General features: G+C 42.2%; 1 protein-coding gene across 2 annotated transcripts in view; it reads right to left on the bottom strand.

Moving 5' to 3' along the window:
- Window positions 1-1,122: 1,122 nt before the first annotated feature.
- The window catches only part of NARS2 (asparaginyl-tRNA synthetase 2, mitochondrial), a 50,338-nt gene continuing 31,358 nt past the window's right edge, over window positions 1,123-20,102 (bottom strand). Inside the window, exons 8-15 of one of the 2 annotated variants that reach the window (XR_011151248.1) lie at window positions 14,893-14,991; window positions 14,420-14,457; window positions 12,592-12,658; window positions 10,443-10,580; window positions 9,257-9,354; window positions 8,677-9,082; window positions 7,640-7,666; window positions 1,817-1,848 (exon numbers count right to left, since the gene is read on the bottom strand). Coding sequence is in view for 1 of the 2 variants with exons in the window: in XM_069016330.1 (XP_068872431.1) it covers window positions 1,704-1,848; window positions 7,640-7,666; window positions 9,257-9,354; window positions 10,443-10,580; window positions 12,592-12,658; window positions 14,420-14,457; window positions 14,893-14,991 (612 nt within the window). In the remaining variant the exon portion in view is untranslated. Of the gene's footprint in view, window positions 1,849-7,639; window positions 7,667-8,676; window positions 9,083-9,256; window positions 9,355-10,442; window positions 10,581-12,591; window positions 12,659-14,419; window positions 14,458-14,892; window positions 14,992-20,102 lie in introns of both variants that reach the window. The other variant, XM_069016330.1, reaches the window with a different exon arrangement.

The following is a 20,102-nucleotide window of genomic DNA, read 5'->3' as shown; positions in this document are numbered from 1 at the left end:
AACTGTTTTGTGGAACCAGACTTGTCAACTCAGGGCTGTACTGGGAAATGCAAACCAGCAAACGCACAATTAACAGCTGCCTAATCAAGTCGATGAAGGAGACATGAAAAAGTCTTGATATGCAGGAGATGTCTCAGTGCACACAAGAAACCCCCCGAAGTAATGACCTCATGGTGGATGCCTGCATGATCATAACAGGTAAAAACCCCAGCCACGGAGCACACCGAGACATGGCAGGTGCCACATGACATAAACAGGTATTTTTAGATACTGCAGGTGCAGTACTACACAGCCTTACCAGAGAGAACTGTGACTGCACTATTACCAGTGCAATGCTAGTTGATTACTATTTTTCAATCTTTTCCATCTACTTGGAAAAGAAGTCTTCAGGGCTGTCCTGCAACCGCTTCATGTAGTGTGTGCCAATTTACACGGGGTTCATCAGCAGTAAGGCCACTACCTTGCTTTTTCTCTTCATATACATTGTTTATACTCCAGCAGTAGTGGGCTCCAGAGTAGCAAGCACTATGCAAATGACCATTTGCTGGATTGCAATAATTTGGAAGGGAAGAAGGATGCTGGAAACCCTCAATTCAAGTCCCAAATAAATCACTGGTTTCCAGTTGCCTTAGGCAAGTCACTTGGTCTTTGACAATAGTCTTCAAAATAGAAATGAGTATTTCTTTACCTGGCAAGAAGCTGAGAACATAAACCCATTAGAGACTGCCAAGGAGTTCAGATCCTAGAGTGATAAGCAATTACTTCATACATAGCAATGCTTGGGAGCATCTGTCAGTTGTTTTGCAATAAAGACCAAACTGCTTGGTCCGATGAGCACATGAGAGATTTTCTTAATAACAACAACAGAAAAGCAAAGCAACAACAAAACTCCACCATGAACTCCAAGTTGGCTCTGGAGAGATGAATGGATGAATGAACTCTCATCTAACTGAACATTTCTGTCTGCTATGAATGTGTGCTTTCTTGGAGACAGATACTTTCTGCAGAAGTTGTGCAACTAATTTGGTTATACAGAAAACGAAACCTCTACCAAAAACACTGAAGGAAACTCTCTGATGCTGAGACCTACAGTTTTATAACAGAAGAAGAAACCATACAGAGTTATAAAACAACCCAGTGTACATCTTTATTGATGATTCACAAAATCAAACATCAATTCACCAAACTCCCTCCGGCAGTTCCAATATGACATTGTTCCTTGCTAGGTTTGGCTGATTTTTTCAAGGTAAACAATATTTGCTTTTAACTTGGAGTGGGGAGAATCATGCTTTGCAGCAGCCATTTTGTGACAGCAAGTGCATCACAGCCATGACAATATTTTAGGCCACACTTCCTTATTAATATTTCACATAAAACCTCCTGCTACCTTCCAACGATGCTTGCTCAGTACTTCCATGGCTTGTACTAGTCTCATGAGAATCGTAACCCTTTAGTTTAGTGGGATTTATTAATAGTCCCGAAGTGCACTGAAGACACAAGCTGCTATCAAATTAACTGCCAGTGTCCTTCTATAATCTCACCAGAACATATGTTATTTTCAATATCCCACATTAAATTGACCAAGAGTTTCATTGATATAAAAATTATCTTGATTTCCCACTAAAACACACTCAGTCATATCCTGGTATGTTATATACACATAGTTATGCCAGCAGTTTTCTCCATGTGAGTCAGCTGCTGAGCTACAGGAGACAGGAGTGAGAAAACCTGGGGAAAGGAATAACATCTTTGATATTGTCAACTCCCAAGATGTACTGCAGGTAGCGTTCAAACCCCATTCCGAAGCCTCCATGAGGAACTGATCCAAATTTTCGGAGGTCTAGATACCTGTAATTCAAACAGACAGTTACACTTGCAGCACAGTTATGCTCATGCCATTAAAGTGAGCTTTTTATCTAAGGTTTTGCTTTCCATCTTAATTACTTCCCTTTGATCCTAATCACTGTGATTTCTGTGTTGGTCAGTGGTGTGAAGAAGCAGAATTGTGTTAGCAGAAACCCCAGGCTTGAACCCATTTAAACCAGCATAGCTATGCTTTGCCAATACCCTACAGCATATTTTGTTTAGGAACAAGAACTTATTTGGGTATGAAGAACAGCTTGAGCACCATAGCTCTCCTCATATTAAAAACACCTTTGTAGTTTCAGTACCTAAAATATTCCTAGCAGAGGCACAAACCCAGGTTCCTACGGAATCACAAAGCACTTCCACTACTGGAGATGAAGCTCTCTGCTTGGGCTTGTCTAGCCCTTGCCGGGCTGGTGTTGAAATCTGCCCTGCAAGTTCTTTCATTTTCTGTTTTCTTTTCAGTAGCCTAAGTAATTTCATTTCCAGTAATTTCTTCAGAAGCTTAAATGGGTCTTGCTGTCTGTCTGCTCAACATTCCTTCTTATTTTTTTTTCTTTTAAGATAATTATGATGGCTTTTTGCTACTATTTCCCCAATCACTCTTATAGACTGATTCATTTATTTCCATAGTAAGCCAGAAAAAAAACCCTTGAACAAATCTTCTCTAAAAGTGAGATCTGGAACAAGACATTTTGTTTTGCAGAACAGCACCGGCTGTGCACAGAAAACTCAGAGAACGCTTGGAAGCAGATACTCCGAGTATGTGGGTGTCAACAAGATTATGATGGTTCTTCTATAGTTACCCATTTCCCAGCTGGACTGTGGCTGATGTGATACTGTATTTGCAGCTATAAATTGTCACCAATGGTTTTATTTTAATAGAAGTGAAGAACATCTCAGTGGGTCTATTGATTTGTGGGGCCACTTCTGGGATTGCTGAGGGCACAAAGTTATTCTGCTTTATATGAATGCACTAGTAGGAGGGGATTGAGTGACTCCAGATGTATTACTTGCTTCCAATCTCGGTGTATGAATATTTCATCATCCCAGTTAAAAAAAAAATCAAGTGCACTAAAATATAGATGCATATGTTTTACTACTTATGCAGTGGAGTAGAGGGGGGGAAACACTGTGAAAGAAATTAAGATTGGATTGATTGCAATAAATGGCTTCCCAGATTTTATATACTGTTAATAAACTGCAAGGAAATATTGTATTTGTGTGTATATATACTTACATATGTATATATACTTATACATGTATAAATATGTAAAATATACATTATGTATATTTGAGTGTACTTGCTTGGACATCAGAACTTTCTGTATTTTAACAGAGTGAAGACAAAGTAAAGCCAATGATCACCCTTACTTGCAAAATAAAAGTAGTCTCACACAAATTCTACAGCTGCAAGGTTGCCCTGTCACTCAGTTTGATAGTATGCCTTTCATACCATGAAATACTGTTTTTCCTTACAGCTCATTAACAGCAGGTAAAATTTGGGAAACCATTTATTACACTCAATCCAATATTCAGGTTTTTTCTTCCCCGGTGTTTTTCCCCTCCCCTCCACTGCCCAAATAGCAAAAAGAGAAGCAGAGCTTACTTCTTCCTAGTAGCACTGACACACAAAGTACAGTTTGCAGGTTGAACAGCAGGCCCAAGAGTGGGACATGTTTTCTGATGACTGGGACCCGTGTGCTTTTCTCTCTGTGCTGCTGGGTGCTAGCTTGGCTCACTAAGGGTCGGTGTATGCACCCCACACCTTGTGATGAGGATTATGCTTAGGATATGTTGCACACATAGGCTGTGCAACAGTATGGTGGTGGTCTTCATCTCTATCCACTTTACACAGACTGCTTTAAGAAGAATTTGTGTCTCTGCAAATACCCTGGAACTGCTCCTGTGGGAGCTCCGCTGCGTAGCTGTACAAGGGTTTGCAAGGAAGGTGATGGGCAGACCTGATGCTGAGGGTGGTGACTCAGGAAACAGGAAAGACTTCATAAATGTGAGGGATATGGGTGCTGGCCATGGCAGATCAATCTAACCCAGCTCAGGAGTTCTGAGCAGAACTGGCAAGCCAGCTGGTAACTACTTTAGCTGTAACTAGGAATACAAGTAACAGCATAAACTTTTGTGATGATGTCTGTAAGTGCATCAGCCTGTGCAAAGGCAGTTGAGACTAAGCCCAGCATCTTCTCTCCCTTTTTGCTGGCAACAGAGTTTATAAAGTCATTGTAAGAAGATGAAAAAACTCAGCTTCTTCCAGAAGAACAATAATAATAATAAATTCTACCCTTGCTTATCCAGGACTTTGATCTGTAGATCTCAAAGCACTTTGAGAAGCCATTTTGGCAAAAGGAGTGAAACAAAACCCATCAAAGTTAATGGAAAAAGTCCATTGAATTAAAATGTGCTGAGGATCAAGACTGTGAATCCTTTCTGATGACTGTGCATAGAAGAAGCAGAAGAATTGAGAAATTTTCCATTCTTCACAGATGAAAGAAAAAGTAACTGCCTGCAGATGAAGAGAAAAATCCCTTTAGGCTGGAAAATGCTCCCTGAGGTTTTCCTCCATTCAATAGTCTACAGACATTGGATGTTTCTCACCTCAAAAAGAGTTGTGAACTAGTCTAGCTGTTTTTGCTAGTAGCTCATACTTAAGAAGAGAGCTGAGCACTCCACTGGCAACTGGTGGACTGTACAGCATTATTCCATAGGGGAAATAAGTTTCTGTGACCCCAGCTAGCCCTGGTGTTCCTGTTCTGGACCTCAGGACTGGTAGGTCTTCAGAGATTTGAATCTTACCAAAGTGTGTGCTGTAACAACATCCCCCAGCAATGAATTCCAGGAGCTCATTATGTGCCATGGTAGAAGAGCATTTCCATTGATCCTTTTAAAGATTCATATTCTTTTATCATCATCATAAGCTGTGTTGCACAGCAACACTATGAAGAGCAGTGCTCTCCTAGTGACCATTCATAAACAGAATGTGTTCTTTCCAGTCTCTTTTCAAAACAAATAAAATCTCAACCTTTTATGCAATCCCCTTGCTATACTGAAGCTTCTGTGGCCAGTTTGAAAAAAGTAAGGCTGAAAGAACAAAGATACCGTAGTCCATGAAACTGAATATTCTGCTGGGGGTGTGTGTGTGTGTGTGTGTGTGTGTGTGTGTGCGTGTGTGTGTGTAAGGAAAAAATCCCTGACTTTCTGCCTGCCTCTGTCTGGCCCAGCACTGTGCTCTGGTTTCTTCTCAAAAGAGGAGTAATAGGACCAGGTGGCTGCCAAGGACAGGGATGGGATACCTGTTTTCACTGGGCTCTGAAGAAGGTTAAAGGATGATGTGAATGTAGTCACTGGCCATGGGCTGCAAGTGGCTCACCAGTGCTACTTTTCCCTAAGCCCAACTCCTCCTTTTCACCCTGCAACACAAGGACCCAACAGAACAACACTCTGACATTCAAGCTTCAAAGAAAATCAGAAGTTAAAGAGCTCAAGACAGCTCAACCTTCTTCATTGAGAGCAGGAGCAGGGCCAAAACAACACAGTAACATCCACTTGAAGAGAGCAGACAACACCTGCTCTGCTACTGTGTACTTTCACCAGGGTTACACCAGAAGATCAAAAAGGTACCAGCTGTAAAGGGTTCTGTATGAGACAACTGTCTCCACTGAAGCCCAAGGTGATAATCAGAGTAAGGAAAGCGGTGCCTAACATGTAGGAAGACTGTCTGAAACCCTGCTCATGCTGATGGCTGTGGGAACACATTGGTGATTACAAAGTACCTGCTTTGTTACTTTTAAGATGGCACGTGGAGGCTGCAAACAGGATCAAGTCCCCTGTTTACAAGGCAATATACTTAATACTCCCTGGTCACAGAGAAATCAAGTGAACTCCCAGAGTACTCACATCACTCGACTTTCCCACCTCATTTCCACAGACCTCTCAGTTTAGCCAAGATCATCATCTATATCTCTGAGCTATTTTCTATCTATAATTAAAAGCAAAAAGTGTGAAAATAAGATAAAATAGCTACAAAGTCATGCCAAATACTCCTCCAAGTCATATTCTATATGGAAAGAAACCTGCACAACAGCAAAGATGTAGTATACTGAAGAAGACTCACAGAGTTTGACCATGTCACTCTATCTATTTTCTGAAAAGCTTGCTAAAACATAGGAATGGCAAGAAGCAGAGCAGTATTTCAGATCATCAGTTGCCTCTGCCCTACAATTCTCCTACAAATAAGGCAATCCCAAAACTGTCCTAGAAACAGTCAGACCCCACAATATCCTCTTGCTTAGTTGGGAAAAGAAGACAGGTAGAATCAGAGATACAGCAATGGTTAAAGAACTTCAAAGAGATCACATTCAAAAGTCAGCAAATATTATATTTAAAAAGGAATGACTCAACTGTTCTTCCAGGAGTTTTTGAGCCAGCTTTGGAGACTCAATTCAATCACTAAATTGGAGGAGATTAATTTTAGTCTCTCCTGCCACCTCCACTGAAAAGATGGATGCTGGCAAACCACCTACCTGGCAGATTTTGGACTGCAATTCAGAAGCATCCAGAATTACTACTGTCCTGCACCTTCCTAGGACACCAGACCCTGCTATGGCAGAGAGTTAACAACAGCTTTCATCTTCTCCAGGAAGTTACAGTGTCTGTGATGGAGCAGAGGGAGTAAAGGAGGAAAGAGTCTCCAAAACAAGATTACAGCAGGAAGAGTTTCCAGAATGTGATCACTACACATCCCATGAGAATGCAAATGGGTGACATGCAATGTCCTAATCTTTTTCTGAGGGAAGCATAAGGCACGGCTGTGTGATCTTAGTAGTGCTGGAAGGCTCTGCCATTGAACACCAGACTTGCTTGGGCTGTATCTCAGTATCTAACCCCACAACTTATCACCCTTGTTCAGGATAACCCTTCCCTCAGATAAAGGGATATGGTGTATTCTGGCCCACAAATACAACAACAAAGGAAGAAATTAAATTCACCGTGTTTGCACGTGGATGATATGAAGATCTGCCATACACTGGGCTGTTCCTCAGTCATTTCATATGGTGGAAAGGGGAGAGTGAAGAACCTACACCTTGCATTTTTTCAAGGTGGCCTTCCTAATGATCAATCCAAATACTGCAGAATATTTGAACATACTCTTCTAAATTTAAAATTCTCTGCACTAGCACTCTCTCAGTAGCTATGACGAAGTATATACCAAGGAACACTTGTCAAGAGGACACTAAGAACCTTCTGTCATTTTAATAGGTTAAACTTTTAATTCAAAGGTTGATCTGTCTCCTTAGAAGGACAGTTTTAATTGCTTTAACTGCCTTGCTAGGGAAGATTTTTCGACCCAATTGCCCTGTCAATTGCTAAGGGAGTTTTTCATAGACCTGTTAAAGGTCACAAATTGCTTGTGGTTCTGTAACCTGTTTATCTCGTGCATGGTGGTCAGAATCTACCCAACTTCAAACACAGCCTAATGATTTAATATCAAAAATCATTATGGGTTGTAAATTAATCCACCTCATGCAATCCTTAGAGGAATGACCTGTGCCATGACTGGACAAACTGGAAGCATAAACTAAGAAGCATTAGATTAAACTTTGTTTAAATGAACTGGCTCTTTCATTTAGACTGGCAGTGATGGCAGGGCAACAGGGCCAAAAAATGTTCCCTCAAGAACAGAACCAAAATTTAAAAAAAACAGAAAACCCCAGCTGCTTAAATAGTCTCAAAAGAAGAAAGAGAGCTTGCATCTTACCATTGATAGGCATCTGTGAGTCCTAATCTGTGAAACAAAAAGAAAATCCCCTGTAAGTAAAGGAACAGAGTTATTCTGCACAAGCAGCACTTGCCTGGAAGAGGATGCTACAAGAAAAGGGAAAGTCTGGTGAATTAATGCATAAGGAGACAAGAATCCTTTTCTTCTCTCTAAGGTTATGCTGGTTCTGCAGGAAATAGAATTTAAAGGTCTAAAGTATTGGGGCTCAACAAAATCAGATCCTGAGGACTCAAAATTGACAAAAACATGTGAAAGGAGGTGTGATTTACTGAAGACACACCCCATTTGTACCTTGAAATGCTTTCTATGACTTTCCTGACAAACAAGAAAGTCTGGCTTGAAACTCCACATGGACCATTCTCTTCCTCCTGAGAACTGTGGACTCAGATACTGGCAAAAAGTTTTGATTGAAAAAGTGCAGCAGGCAACACTGTACTTTACATCAATTGAAGCATCCCTACCTCAGAAAACCTACAGGAGAGTAGCAGGAAGCACAGGGAATATCATCATCCTATACTAACAACAGAGAAATAATGTTCTGGTGATTTAACTGCCCTGTGTCTTTTGGATTCATTATGCTGAAATAGATTTTGCTCTTCTCCACTGACTAGACCTATCTGTATGAGCATGTGGCTGATTTAAACAACAAATTAATTCCCAGTGGGCAAGTGTTGTTACTCTGGGATTAACCTTCCTCCAGAATTGCATTGCACAAGTGTATGACTGGCCCAAACAGAAGTGTTCAGGTGCTGGATGGGACTTTGCACAACCTCATCTCATGGAAGGTGTCCCTGCCCATGGCAGTGGGGTTGGAAGTAGGTGGTCTTTAAGGTACCTTCCAACCCAAACCATTCTCTGATTCTACAACATTTTTGAACAATCAGATAGGATCCAGAGAATAACTGTCTATGGAGAATTACCCCATGTATAACATCAATAATTGTTAATTAAACAGCAGCTTTGATATTCCGACATTGAAGTTAGCCTACAATTACCAAAAGTAACAAGATACTGACCTAAGGCAGCAGGGAAGGAAGGGCCCACATGACACAGTATAGGTCTTGGGCAGTTTCAGTGAAGCTTCCCATGAAACTATTAGCAAAGAACCATATTCTCTGAAATCAGGCCCATCACTGAGGCCAGCGGCATCACAACTGGCAAAGCTTCTGACCAAAACTGCAATTCCTCAGTTACACAACGTGATGACAGATATCTAAGTTCTGTATATGTGACAACTTCCACCTTCACAATCCACTTTCAGCCACAAAAACTGTGAAGAAAAGGCTCAAGGATGAAGTGTCCCACAGCAGACCCTGCTCCAGACAATCACAGCAGAGCTGAGGCATTCTCCTGCCCTGGCCTCTTAGCATAAAGAAAACTTTTCTTCTCTGATGAGCTAAAACAGAGAGGCCCTTTGCACACCTACAACAGAAGCACAAGAACCTACTCAGATAAATTGATATCACAAAGACAAATATAGGCTTCTTTTAAATACTATTAGCTGCCCTTGCACTCCTCTGTCTTGCCAACCACTGAGAGCTGCTGAAACACTCTCTTGGTCAGGCTAGTCTCCTGCCATCTGCAGATTTTCCATACCTCTGTAAGCGTGATTTGAGGAAGGGCAGTCGCTCCTCTCTCAAGCTGCCTCCACACAACTCCCCTACTCCTGGTACAAGGAGATCAACAGCTGCAACCTTCAAAGAAAGAAAACTAATTCAAGTCATGCCACACAGTGATTAGCAGAACAGTTGACACTGATGGTTTTTCATAAAACCCTACTGTAATTGTTCCAGTGTCCAGGACACTTACATAGGGATTTGCACATACCTGAGAAGTCTCCTGTTGACAGGAGAAGGCTGGGAGGAAATTTTGCAAGGATAAACATCACTAATCTACAGAAAACCTAAATGATAGCAGTGATGTCCCAGATTGAGGGCATCTACTGCAAGTGGTTTGAACTGAATCTCACCAAGTTACTCTGGTGACAACCTGTGTGAGGTTATAAAGAACCCAACAGCAGCTCAAAGACAGCAAGACACACGGGCAAGTTTTCTGAAGCCCTGGTTCCCTACTCTGATGCTGTAGCTTGTGTTCAGCCCTTTCTACCCCCATTCCTTGAATGGATATGGAAGCAATGGCACTCATGTGCTGGATCCAAGTGTTAGGATCCAAGTGTTACCACTTAGGCTGTTAGGTTTGGGCTGTCTGTCTTCTCTGGTTTGTATTCTAGGGTTACTTTTCTTATCCCACAGCTGAAATGTTGCTAGAATTAAAGCCACTGAAGCCACAGTGGTACATGGTGGAGTAGTTGCTCTGTTTAGCACAAGCAGTGCTTCAGGTTGTCTCAGTTCAGTTGAGAAATCACAATTTCAAAGCATGAGACTTGATAAAGAGCTTACTTCTTGTGCCTATCTGCTATTTGAGTATTACATGGATGCTACATTTGGATGACAAGAGAATCACAGACTGCTTGGAACCATTCAGTTCTAGGCATTTCACCTAACAGTACAGAAGTTTACCAGGAAAAGAAATAAACGATGACAAACTTGTCTGCAGGAAATTAAACAAAAAGTTAACACTATCCCAACTCCAGAATCTTCCTCCTCCTGTTGTTCCCGCTTTGGGTATTTTTTCAACAACTGGAAAAAAAAATGGACAGGATCACCTGATGGTCACATCTTATCTTCAACTTCTTGAGGGCAGGCCCAGCAGATGATGTCTATCAGTAGGCCAAGACATGTGCCTAGACAAGAAGTGGTGGAGGTGTGACCCATGGACTCACTGTGTGCTGAGGTCCATCTTCATTGTCCCGCATGTAGAAAGGTTTGAGGTCATACGGGTAGTTAACCACAAACACAGGAACCTCACCACAGTGCTTCACCAGGTACTTCTCATGTTCCGTTTGGAGGTCACAGCCCCACTGTAAAGACAGCAAAAGGGGCCTGGGAATCTGCTTTGGTGCCTCTTGACCATGGCAAGAGACCCAGCAAAATCCCTGTACATAGAGAGATGTGCTGCTTTGAGTAACATGAAACCAAGCAAAGCAACTTCTCATACAGGTCACTGGGAAGTAAACAGTTTCACAAGTTTTCAGGCAGAGCAAAGCATGGAATATAATATGATTTAACTTCACAGAACAGGGCTAGATCGTCCCTGCATCAAGCCCAAGCATCTGGTATCAAATCAGGAAAAAACCCAAATAAACAACCAAAACCCACAAACCACACTCTGCATACCTAAAGGGAAACAGGCACCTATCCAAGGCCAGCTTACTTGACCCAGCAAACCAGCCTTCTTTCAGCATTACCTTTGGTGTATAGAAAGCAGCTCTCCTAGGCTGATTGCTCTCTTCCCTGCTGTGTCCTGTTACATGCTACATTAATTCTCACTTAAGAAAACCTAGCATCCTATTAACCACTTCTTTGTCATCAGAAACCTTGTCATTTGCAATGCCCCTCACTTATCCTTTTTTCCAGGGATGCTATAAATCCTGTGGCTTTTGACTTGAGACTCCCAGTCCGTTTATAGGATGTGCAAAGAATATTGGGGGAATGGAAGGGGAAGAGTGGAACAGACCTCCCCCAGACCCTCTTCACACTAAAATATCCCAAGTTTTCTGTCTCAGATCCAGGTAGTACAGATGCAAGATTTGAGGTTCTACACCCACTTGTGCACAGAGATGAGACAGTTGCACAACTGGCTATGAGGGTGGCTTCAGCCAGAGGGTTATTTTCCTCAAAGTATCATAATTAGATAATGATTAAACAATATATACATAAGATGAGCACCACCACAAATGCTGTCCCATACTGGAGTGTGTGTGTGTGTTTGAAACTGGCCAAAATATGATTTTTAGAAAACCATAATCTAACAGTTTTAGAAAGACTAGCACGTTACTCTTTTTCCCAGTCCACGTCTATGCTTTGGGAAGACAAGGGATTCCGTTTACCTACATTTAGAATACATGGTATTTTGACATGGTATTGGTTTATTAATCCTTGTCAAACTTTCAGTGCTATCCTCTTATCTTTCCTTTTTTTGAGAACTATTACAGCAACTCTTCTTAGAGGATTGCTACTGAATCTGCAACACTCTCAGCACTACTCACATACAGGAAAGAGAAGTGCCTTTGCTAAAGCCTTGGCCCTTCAACTGCAATCTCATCACTTCCTTCCCTGCAAGTGTTACATGTTCTTCTGCTACACATCTCACTGCTTGTATTGCTCCTGTTTCAACCCCAAAGGACAAAAAGTTACACCTGATTTACAAAACAGCAAACAAAACACCCCAGGAGGCAGATAATCTGTGCAAAGTAACAATTTTGTGATATGAGAGAAAGTGTTGCTTTTCTGGAGAGCTGAGGGTGGACAACCCGGTGTGCCACGGCCTTCCCAGAAAGAGTGTCCTGCAAGGAACAACCCTTCCAAGAGCCGTGGTCAGCTTCCCTGGGCAGCAGGGGATTTCAGCAAGTGTAGTGATTTCTCAGCTACAAGTGATTCCAGCTCTTGTGATTCAGCCCTTTGTGAAATCTCCCAAGGCAAACTCGGGGACAGAGAGACAGGAGCCTTGTATGGCAGTTCCACAGAGGTAGCCTTTATTGTCCAGCAGCCCCTGTGAAGGGGAGGCCAGGGATGAGAACTCCCTCCATCAAGGCTTGGGGACAGAGGTCATATGGGGAAGGCAGGGAGTGGGGTAGAAACCAACGAGCCAGCTGGGTACAGGCTATTACCATATAGAAACAAGGCATGCTGGGGGTGGTTCACTTTCTCACCATGACCCAGAGGAAGGCTGCTCATCTCTGGGGAAGGTCATCTTGCCCTCAGGCCTCTCTCCTCCAAGGGAGTGCAGAGGGCTCTTGTGCCAAGGGCTCCCAGCCCTCCACAAGAAAGTTCAGGCTCTACATAAGGACACACCAGCTGGTAACGACCTACCTCTGGCTTGAAAGTGAAAGTTTGAGGAGCTTGCTTCAAAATTTCCACTGCTTCACTGTAGGAAATTCTGCCAGAGGAAGAAGAAAGTCTTTAAGATAACTATGAAAGAAATAACAAAGTTTTCTGGCTAAGTGCCACGCTGGAAAATTAAGGAGGCATTTCCCCACTACCATGCCAACTTGTGTGTAATGTCAGACTTCCCAGCAATGCTTCTTTGGACAGAAACCAAAAAGCATTTTATATGGCAAGAATCCTATGCTTTCCTGTGCTTTGGCTACATGCAGGGCAGGAGTGCTAAGCTCTCAACACTTCTGCATTATTGCAATGTTGCATTTCAGTTAGAAGTGAGCTCTGCAGAGAATTGCTTCATAGAAATCTGTGGATTTTTTAAAAGAAAACAGTATGTCCTCATCAGCATAGCTAGAACAACATAGTTCAGGGTGTGTTAGGCAAAAATAACAGCCCAGGGTGCAAAGGGCTTGTAGCTCAAATGTTTCCACTTTACTTTGTAAAAACCATGCGATTTATGTGCACCACTGTTTCTCTACTTCTCTGGCAGATTTGAGAGCAGATTCTCCACCAATTCCCACCAGCACAAAACAACAGCATCATGGCAAAGCAAACAGAAAAAGTGCAGTGAAAAATGCTCCAGGTTTGGTAGCTGGAAATCAAGACTCACTGGAAGATAATGTGGCAGCCAAGTTTTCCACATACCAAGCAAAATGTTGTGGACAGAGAGAAGAAAGAATAATAAATGATCACAATAATTTCATCTTTGTATCACCAGCTAAATCCAATTAAAAACCAAATTCCCTAAGGAGCACTCTTTACACCCAGTTACAAGGTTTCACTAAACCACGGAAGGCTTCTGGAGGAAATACCTCAAGAAGAAATATATTGCTCCACGTGTGGGTTATGTGAGGCCACAGACCAAATGAGGTCTATCACTGGCACACGTTCAACACATGTAACCAATGTGTGTAAGCCAGGAATGCCCCAGACCTGCCAGCAGCTGATGAAGGGAGAGACAGAGAGGGAGAAAGGGATGGTCTGACTCTCCCTCCTTTTCCTTGGAGCATGGGAGAAGCTGGGTGCAACTTTGTCCTTTCAGGAACATCACTTAGGTCCAAAGACAGGACTGAAATGGGGAGATGGTAACTTCACTGAGGTGTCCCATGGTGCTCATGCAGGCAGAGGCACAGGGGGGATCCATGATTCTGTTGCCCAAGTGTGGCTGTAGCTGCTTAACAAGATAACCAAGGCTGGGATGAGCACCCCTACAATGTCCTGTGGGATAAATGGAGAGCTCCACCATTTGAAGAGACAAGCAGGAGTAGGGAGGATGTGGCACTCCTGGGGGCCAGTGAGGGAAACCCAAACCCTTAAGTTCTTTAGCATGAACAGAACTGGGATTAGGAGTTACACAATCAATTGGGAATAGAAAACCAATTGGGATTTTTAAATAGCATAAAATACTTTCATAAAAAGAGAGCCACTGGAGTGAAAGTGTGAATGAAAGCAGAGCATCAAAGCCAAAACCAAGCAAGACTGTGAGCAATCATTGTGCAGGTACAGGCTGGAAGGAGAATACTCTTGAGGATCTTGTTCAGGGGAGCAAAAGCCAAAGGCCAGCAGATTCAGGTGTCAGTCTCATGCAGAGGTGAAAGGGTATACCTGACAAACAGTAAAAGGGAACTGCAATTCATGCTCTTTTAGAGACATTATGCTAACCCAGAAGACACTGAGTTGTGAAAGAAAAAGAACATATACAAAATAGGAACTCTTTCCCCAAAAGCCCTCTGCAAGATCATTTTGAAATAGTACTTACATCATAAATTTGTGCTTCAGTATTTGTTCCAACCTGCCCTTGGTCAAAACAAGAAAAACATAAACATGTAAAGCTACCCTTAAGGGTTCAGGGGAAAACTCAGGAAAGTGATCTCCCTCTACAGTGTAATATGTGGGACTGCTTTCTGATCTAGATATAGGTCAAAACCCATTCCTGGCCATTCGGTGCTAAAAGGGTACCCAATTATTGAAACTGCTGATTCAGAGGCTGCCAGATGAAGTGAGAACTACAGTTCTACCACACTTGCTACCAGCTACACAAAGTTGTGTGTCCTCTCTCTGTTGGCCTGAACAATCACTTAAGCTCAAGCTGATATTTAGCTTTTTACACTTTCTTAACACAGGACAACACAGTAAAAAAAGAAAAAAATTGAAAAAAAATAAGCCTTCCTATAGCCAAGAACCCAGAAAACACAGGACAGGATTGCATTTCTTTCCTGTCACATGCATTACCTTCTGTGCAGGAGCTATGTATTTATGAAAAAGCTCAACATCATGAGGACATTTGGAGAGCACAGTGCTTGTCACTGTCTTGAAGAGATCTTCCATAACCTAACAGAGAAAAAAGGAATGCATGAAAAATGAACATTGCTTAGGTGTCCCAGACTATAAATGAAACACAGTACACATCAGCCAAAGGGTACAGAAGGAGCTTCTGTCCTTCTGCATGGCCAGACTGCATAGGAGGGAACCATCTTGCTAATGCTCCTAAAGCAGGCTTGCTTAGTAGCTGAAGATGACTGGAATCTTTATTTTTGCTATGGGTTTAGGGCTTCGATGTCAGCTGATGGCCTCAGTATCTTCAGTCAGGTATCTCCAGCAAAGAAAATCACAGCTAAAATATTCAAGCAGCAATCCTGGCCAGCCACAGACACATGTTACAACCATTTGTGGCTCTGGTCTTGACTAATTCTTAGTGAGGAATCTGTCCTGTGATGAACAATTCCAGATTTATGCTTTGTTGTTAGAAAAGGCAAAACCGAAGGAAAGAGAATAAACATGTAGTGTGTAGAGCAAACCCATCAAACAGATCTCAGCTAGGGAGACTCCGTGCAGTAAGGGCAAAGTGAACATCTACAGAGATGAGTAGAGAGCTAAAGCAGAGGACACATCAATGCAGGGATGTTTGAGAAACTAAAAAGATGTGGTTCCATTTCCCTAAACTAATGTGGATTAACTAAATGACATTATCATCCAATTTGGATGTACTTATCCAGTAAAACGGGCTTCACTCATTAAGAAATTAAAATGCCATTAAAAACCCCCATATGGGATGCTACTGCATTTTCATCAACCCATTTTGTCTTTTGGTTAAGCAAAGCATCCAAGCCACTTGCTGTTGTGCAGACTAAGAGTTCCCATGGCTCCCTGTAGTCTTACACCAGCACAAAGCAGGTAGTTGACACTTGTGGTATCAACTGATGATCGTCAAACCTCTTCTTCAAAATCACCCTCCTATTCTCATCTCCTTTGTAAGAACAGAGCAATGCAGCTGGGGCTGCATGTCACCTCTGCCTGGGATGGGACAAGATTTTTCTGAACAAAAAGCATCTCAAAGTTCTGGCACATTCCTGGTTGGTTTTTTTTGGTGAGCATAATAATGCTTTATTAATTGCAGATGATGCCATGATGATTTTTTGCCTTTTCTTTTACACCTTTTTACAACTTCTGTATTCTTAGTGCTTTTTGACTTCATTCCTGAACTTGTTTGTCAAGCTAGGAGACTAAACATCTTAGAAGCTTCATAGTCAGGGATCAGTGTGCCCCAGACCCCAAGGTCCTCTCCAGAACACATTTGTAAACTGAGATAGATCCATCCAGGGGAAGGTTCCTTGGGGAGGGGGGCTCATTTGAGCCTCTCACTGGGCAATCTTTGATAGATTAGTAATTAGTAAGACCTATAATGTTATACCAGATCTACTGTGGGTGGGTGTGCATTGCAGTGTGCATGGAGGTGCATTTGACCTAAACATAGTGCACCTAAGGATCCTTAAAATAAATACAGAGGTAAAATCCCTTTTTCCCTTCTAACCATGTATGATTCTTGATTTTAAGACCAGGAAAAGGCATCACAGAGTTGACAGAAGTGAAGTTTCCCCTAATGATACCCAGGTGAGCAGCAGCCCCTAGACACCACAAAGCCTGTGACTACAAAAAGATGAACTTGTTGTTCAGTCAGCAAATCTCAAGAAGAAGAAGCAGTAGGTCTATGCCTTAAAAGGAACCAGATCTTACAATGTAAGAGGAACACAAGGCACAGAAACAAAGCAGCTAGGCTACTGACATAGCCAAGATGAGATTTCAGGCATGTTGTACAAACTTATGTTTAGAAGAACATCCTTCACACTTGTGCCAAGCTGCTGAAACCCTGCTCTGTGCTGGTGAACAACCTCTGCATCCCACCAGCCTAGTGAAGCAAAGCAGTCCATTCGGACTCCTCTGGAGCCAAACTCAGACTCAAGACTCCTGCATCAACCTGGGCCCTCCTTTTAAAAAGGGGAAGATGCAAATAAGGGAACAGCATTATCATATGCAGATGAACAGTTTTACCCCTCCTAGTACTCAAACACAGAGGAAATGAAAAGCCAGCATTCCTGCTGCTGAGTGGCAAATAACCAAACAGTCAGCTTTGAACTTTCTTCAAAGTAGCTAGAAAAAGGCGTATGCAAATGAAATTAGAAAACTTCTTGGCAATTCATCTGGTTTCACCAGGCAGAGACGAAGGGATTTTACATTAAGCTTCCTCTTTCTAGAAAATGAAAGTATCATCTGGTTTCAGAAAAGCATGTTGTTTAATTAGCACTTTTTTTCCTCACTGTGCGATAAAGTAACAATTAGGTTCCCACAGCACTCAACATAAGCAGCTTCCTCTTGTGGAAAAAAGATGTGGGTGGTATGGGAAAAACAATCTGAGAAATATTTCCAGGTTTGAGACTGAGGTTTTATCCTGGCAAAAAAGACAGACACGTGGGTCATACACTGGCCTCCTCACTGCTCTTATTTATGCCAAATGGGTACTAGGCACAAACAGTAGATGGAAAAAAAGAAAAGGAGGAAAAAAATCACTCAAACTGAGAATTTATGTCTTTAAGCAGAGAGTATAATGAAGGACTGCAAAGTAGGCTGTAGGAAAAATGAGTGCAGAAGTGTAACCACTGGCTTGCTGCTTTAAGGCAACACATGAGTTTGAGATACAGGTGACTGGTTTGAAGACACTCTGTAAGAAACATGTTTGACAGGAGACCTACACAGGGAAAAAGGCACTGGAATCACATCAAGTAGCTCATCTCAGAGGTGGGACTCCAGATGTCCCAAAAGCCCAACAATGTGGTTGCTTCACAATGGCAATGTGGAAACTGTGCTGGTAGAAGGGCAGGTAAGGAGGACAGAGGTTAAATCTTTCTCCCTTCCTTCAATCCTTTTAGCCCATCTCTTTTGATTTTCACTTTTGAAACTTCAGCAGTATCAACCTTGGCCTTCCCCAATGTTGCTCTGTTATTTAATGGTTAACAGTTCAGTTTTGATTAGGAGCAGCTCCCAAGGGTATTGCTTAATTTTACCCTGGATCTTTTGATACTGCAACTTCCCCTCTTCCCAAATAAAATTATGACCAGAGTTGAAACAGAGCAAATCATTAATAAAGCAGCAGTAAAAGTCAGCAGCAGCAACTGAAGATGCTGTGTACTCCAAGGAAGTTCAAATCATCATTTTTATTACATAAGAAAAATCGCATGACCTGCCAGTAGGATTTTTATTTATGTATTTACCTCGGGCATGCATATGGATGCAATGTAGATCACAGGCTACTTATGTATGAAACAATCACCAATGGCCCACTATTTGTTGCCTCCATGCTTGCTCACACACACTGTACATGTGTGCACACACACACACAAAGAGGGGAGGATTCACATCTGGTCTTGGTCATAAAATCTTTTCTCTCAGCAACACAACCAACAGGTCAGGCCCTACTCTGGAGAGATGCTGTTGCTGTGCAAGGAAGGAGACTTGTCTGCCAGACCACGGCTCCACTGGCCATTGAAGCTGAATGCTGATAAAAGTTAGGGAAGAGAAAAAGCCTCAGCTATGGCAGCTGGATGCCACCTCAGACAAGGCACCTACAGTCCTGTAGATACCCCAATGTCCCTAAAGAATGTTGTGCAAGATACTTAGAACAAACCTCTCCATGTGATTACCAGTGTTTGCTCCCTCAAAACTGCAGCCAGACTTGCCCAAGTGCCTCAGCCTTGGTACTGAAGACAGAATGCTGAGTGCAAGCTAGTCTGGAAATCAAATCACATACATCTTTTAGATGCAAGCTCTCTAAAGCTGACACCCAAAATCGGTGCTACTGATTTCATTTCACACCTGACCTCCCCTCTGTAAAATGGAGGTAACAATGCTCCATGTCACTAGGCTGTAATGACAGCAAATTAATTTTGATGAAGTACATAACCAGTGGAAGACAATACTTCTGCCCTCAGGACAGAGCTCAAATACTGAGTGTTAAATTGTATTCTTCACCTTAAAGAGACATATTCTCCATCCCTTAAAGAGACAGTGGTGCTAGGACGTGATCTTGTTAAGGAAGACTGACATTATGCATAAACTCCTGAAAATGCCCTCAGGAAAACTTCTTTCTGGCATTTCCTAACTTTACAGCCTAAATAATGTCTTTTTTAGTAGCATGGCTTTGTATGTGCTTTTGATGAAATTCAATAATGACTGTATCATATAGCCTCTCTGAGACTCCATTAGTGTCATGAATGAAGGGGGATCCTTTAAATCTACTGCAGTGCTGAGACAGTGGAATGAAAAATAGAAGACAATGGCCTACAAATACAACTACATGACACAGCATTGAAGAGAGAGGGAGAGAGTGATAACAGGCATCTCAGGGAACAAATGAAACTGGAGACCTTGGACCTCCAATTCAGGTACTGGAAGGCTGACATCTCTAGTGAGTCCAGACGCTTCCACAATTGGACCTCTTCCACTGCCTACCTGACCTTCTTCTAAATCCTTCTCTTTCTCATCCATTTTGGAGGAGAAGTACCTTGGGGCAACCTGGCCCAATTTCTTAACTGGACTTAAGGAAAGAGGCTACAGAAGTCCCTCCTTAGATACCCTTACATGCACCCTGTACATTAAAGCACAAATACTATCACCCAGCCATGCAGTGTAAAGTGCTGCACTGAGCACATGGGACTTTCCACAGAAAGCATTGTGAAACCAGTATTGTGAGAATTGAAGCTTCTTTGTAGCACTAAAACATGTTTTGGCACAGAACAGAAATTTAGATTGCATGATTAAGACACGTGAGACTTCACAAGAACTGTGCTACTAATTTAGGAATAGCTGAGCACTACTCTGTGCAATTACAGTGGGGAAAAAAGGCTGCTGCTCTAAGATTTCAGGCTCTTTGTTCCCAAATACATGTAACTTGGTTATTAAATCATCTTTTTTCCTTTTATTTTGTAAGGAAAGCTATGTTTCTTTTGGAGCTTTGGCTGAAAAGATCTCAAGCCTCAGAAGTGAATGGCAAACATGTACATCTTTGTAGCAAGGCTCTTTAAAGGTGTGTATAACCAAATACTTCAAGATGTCCATGAAGAAGCTGAGCATTCCCAGCATGCTAACTTACTCAAGTGAGAGATACTTAG

The sequence above is a fragment of the Aphelocoma coerulescens genome, chromosome 1 (genome assembly GCF_041296385.1).
Source record: "Aphelocoma coerulescens isolate FSJ_1873_10779 chromosome 1, UR_Acoe_1.0, whole genome shotgun sequence".
Lineage (NCBI taxonomy): Eukaryota > Metazoa > Chordata > Aves > Passeriformes > Corvidae > Aphelocoma > Aphelocoma coerulescens.
The sequence above is the reverse complement of the archived record's forward strand: the minus strand, read 5'-3'. Positions and strand labels throughout refer to the sequence as shown.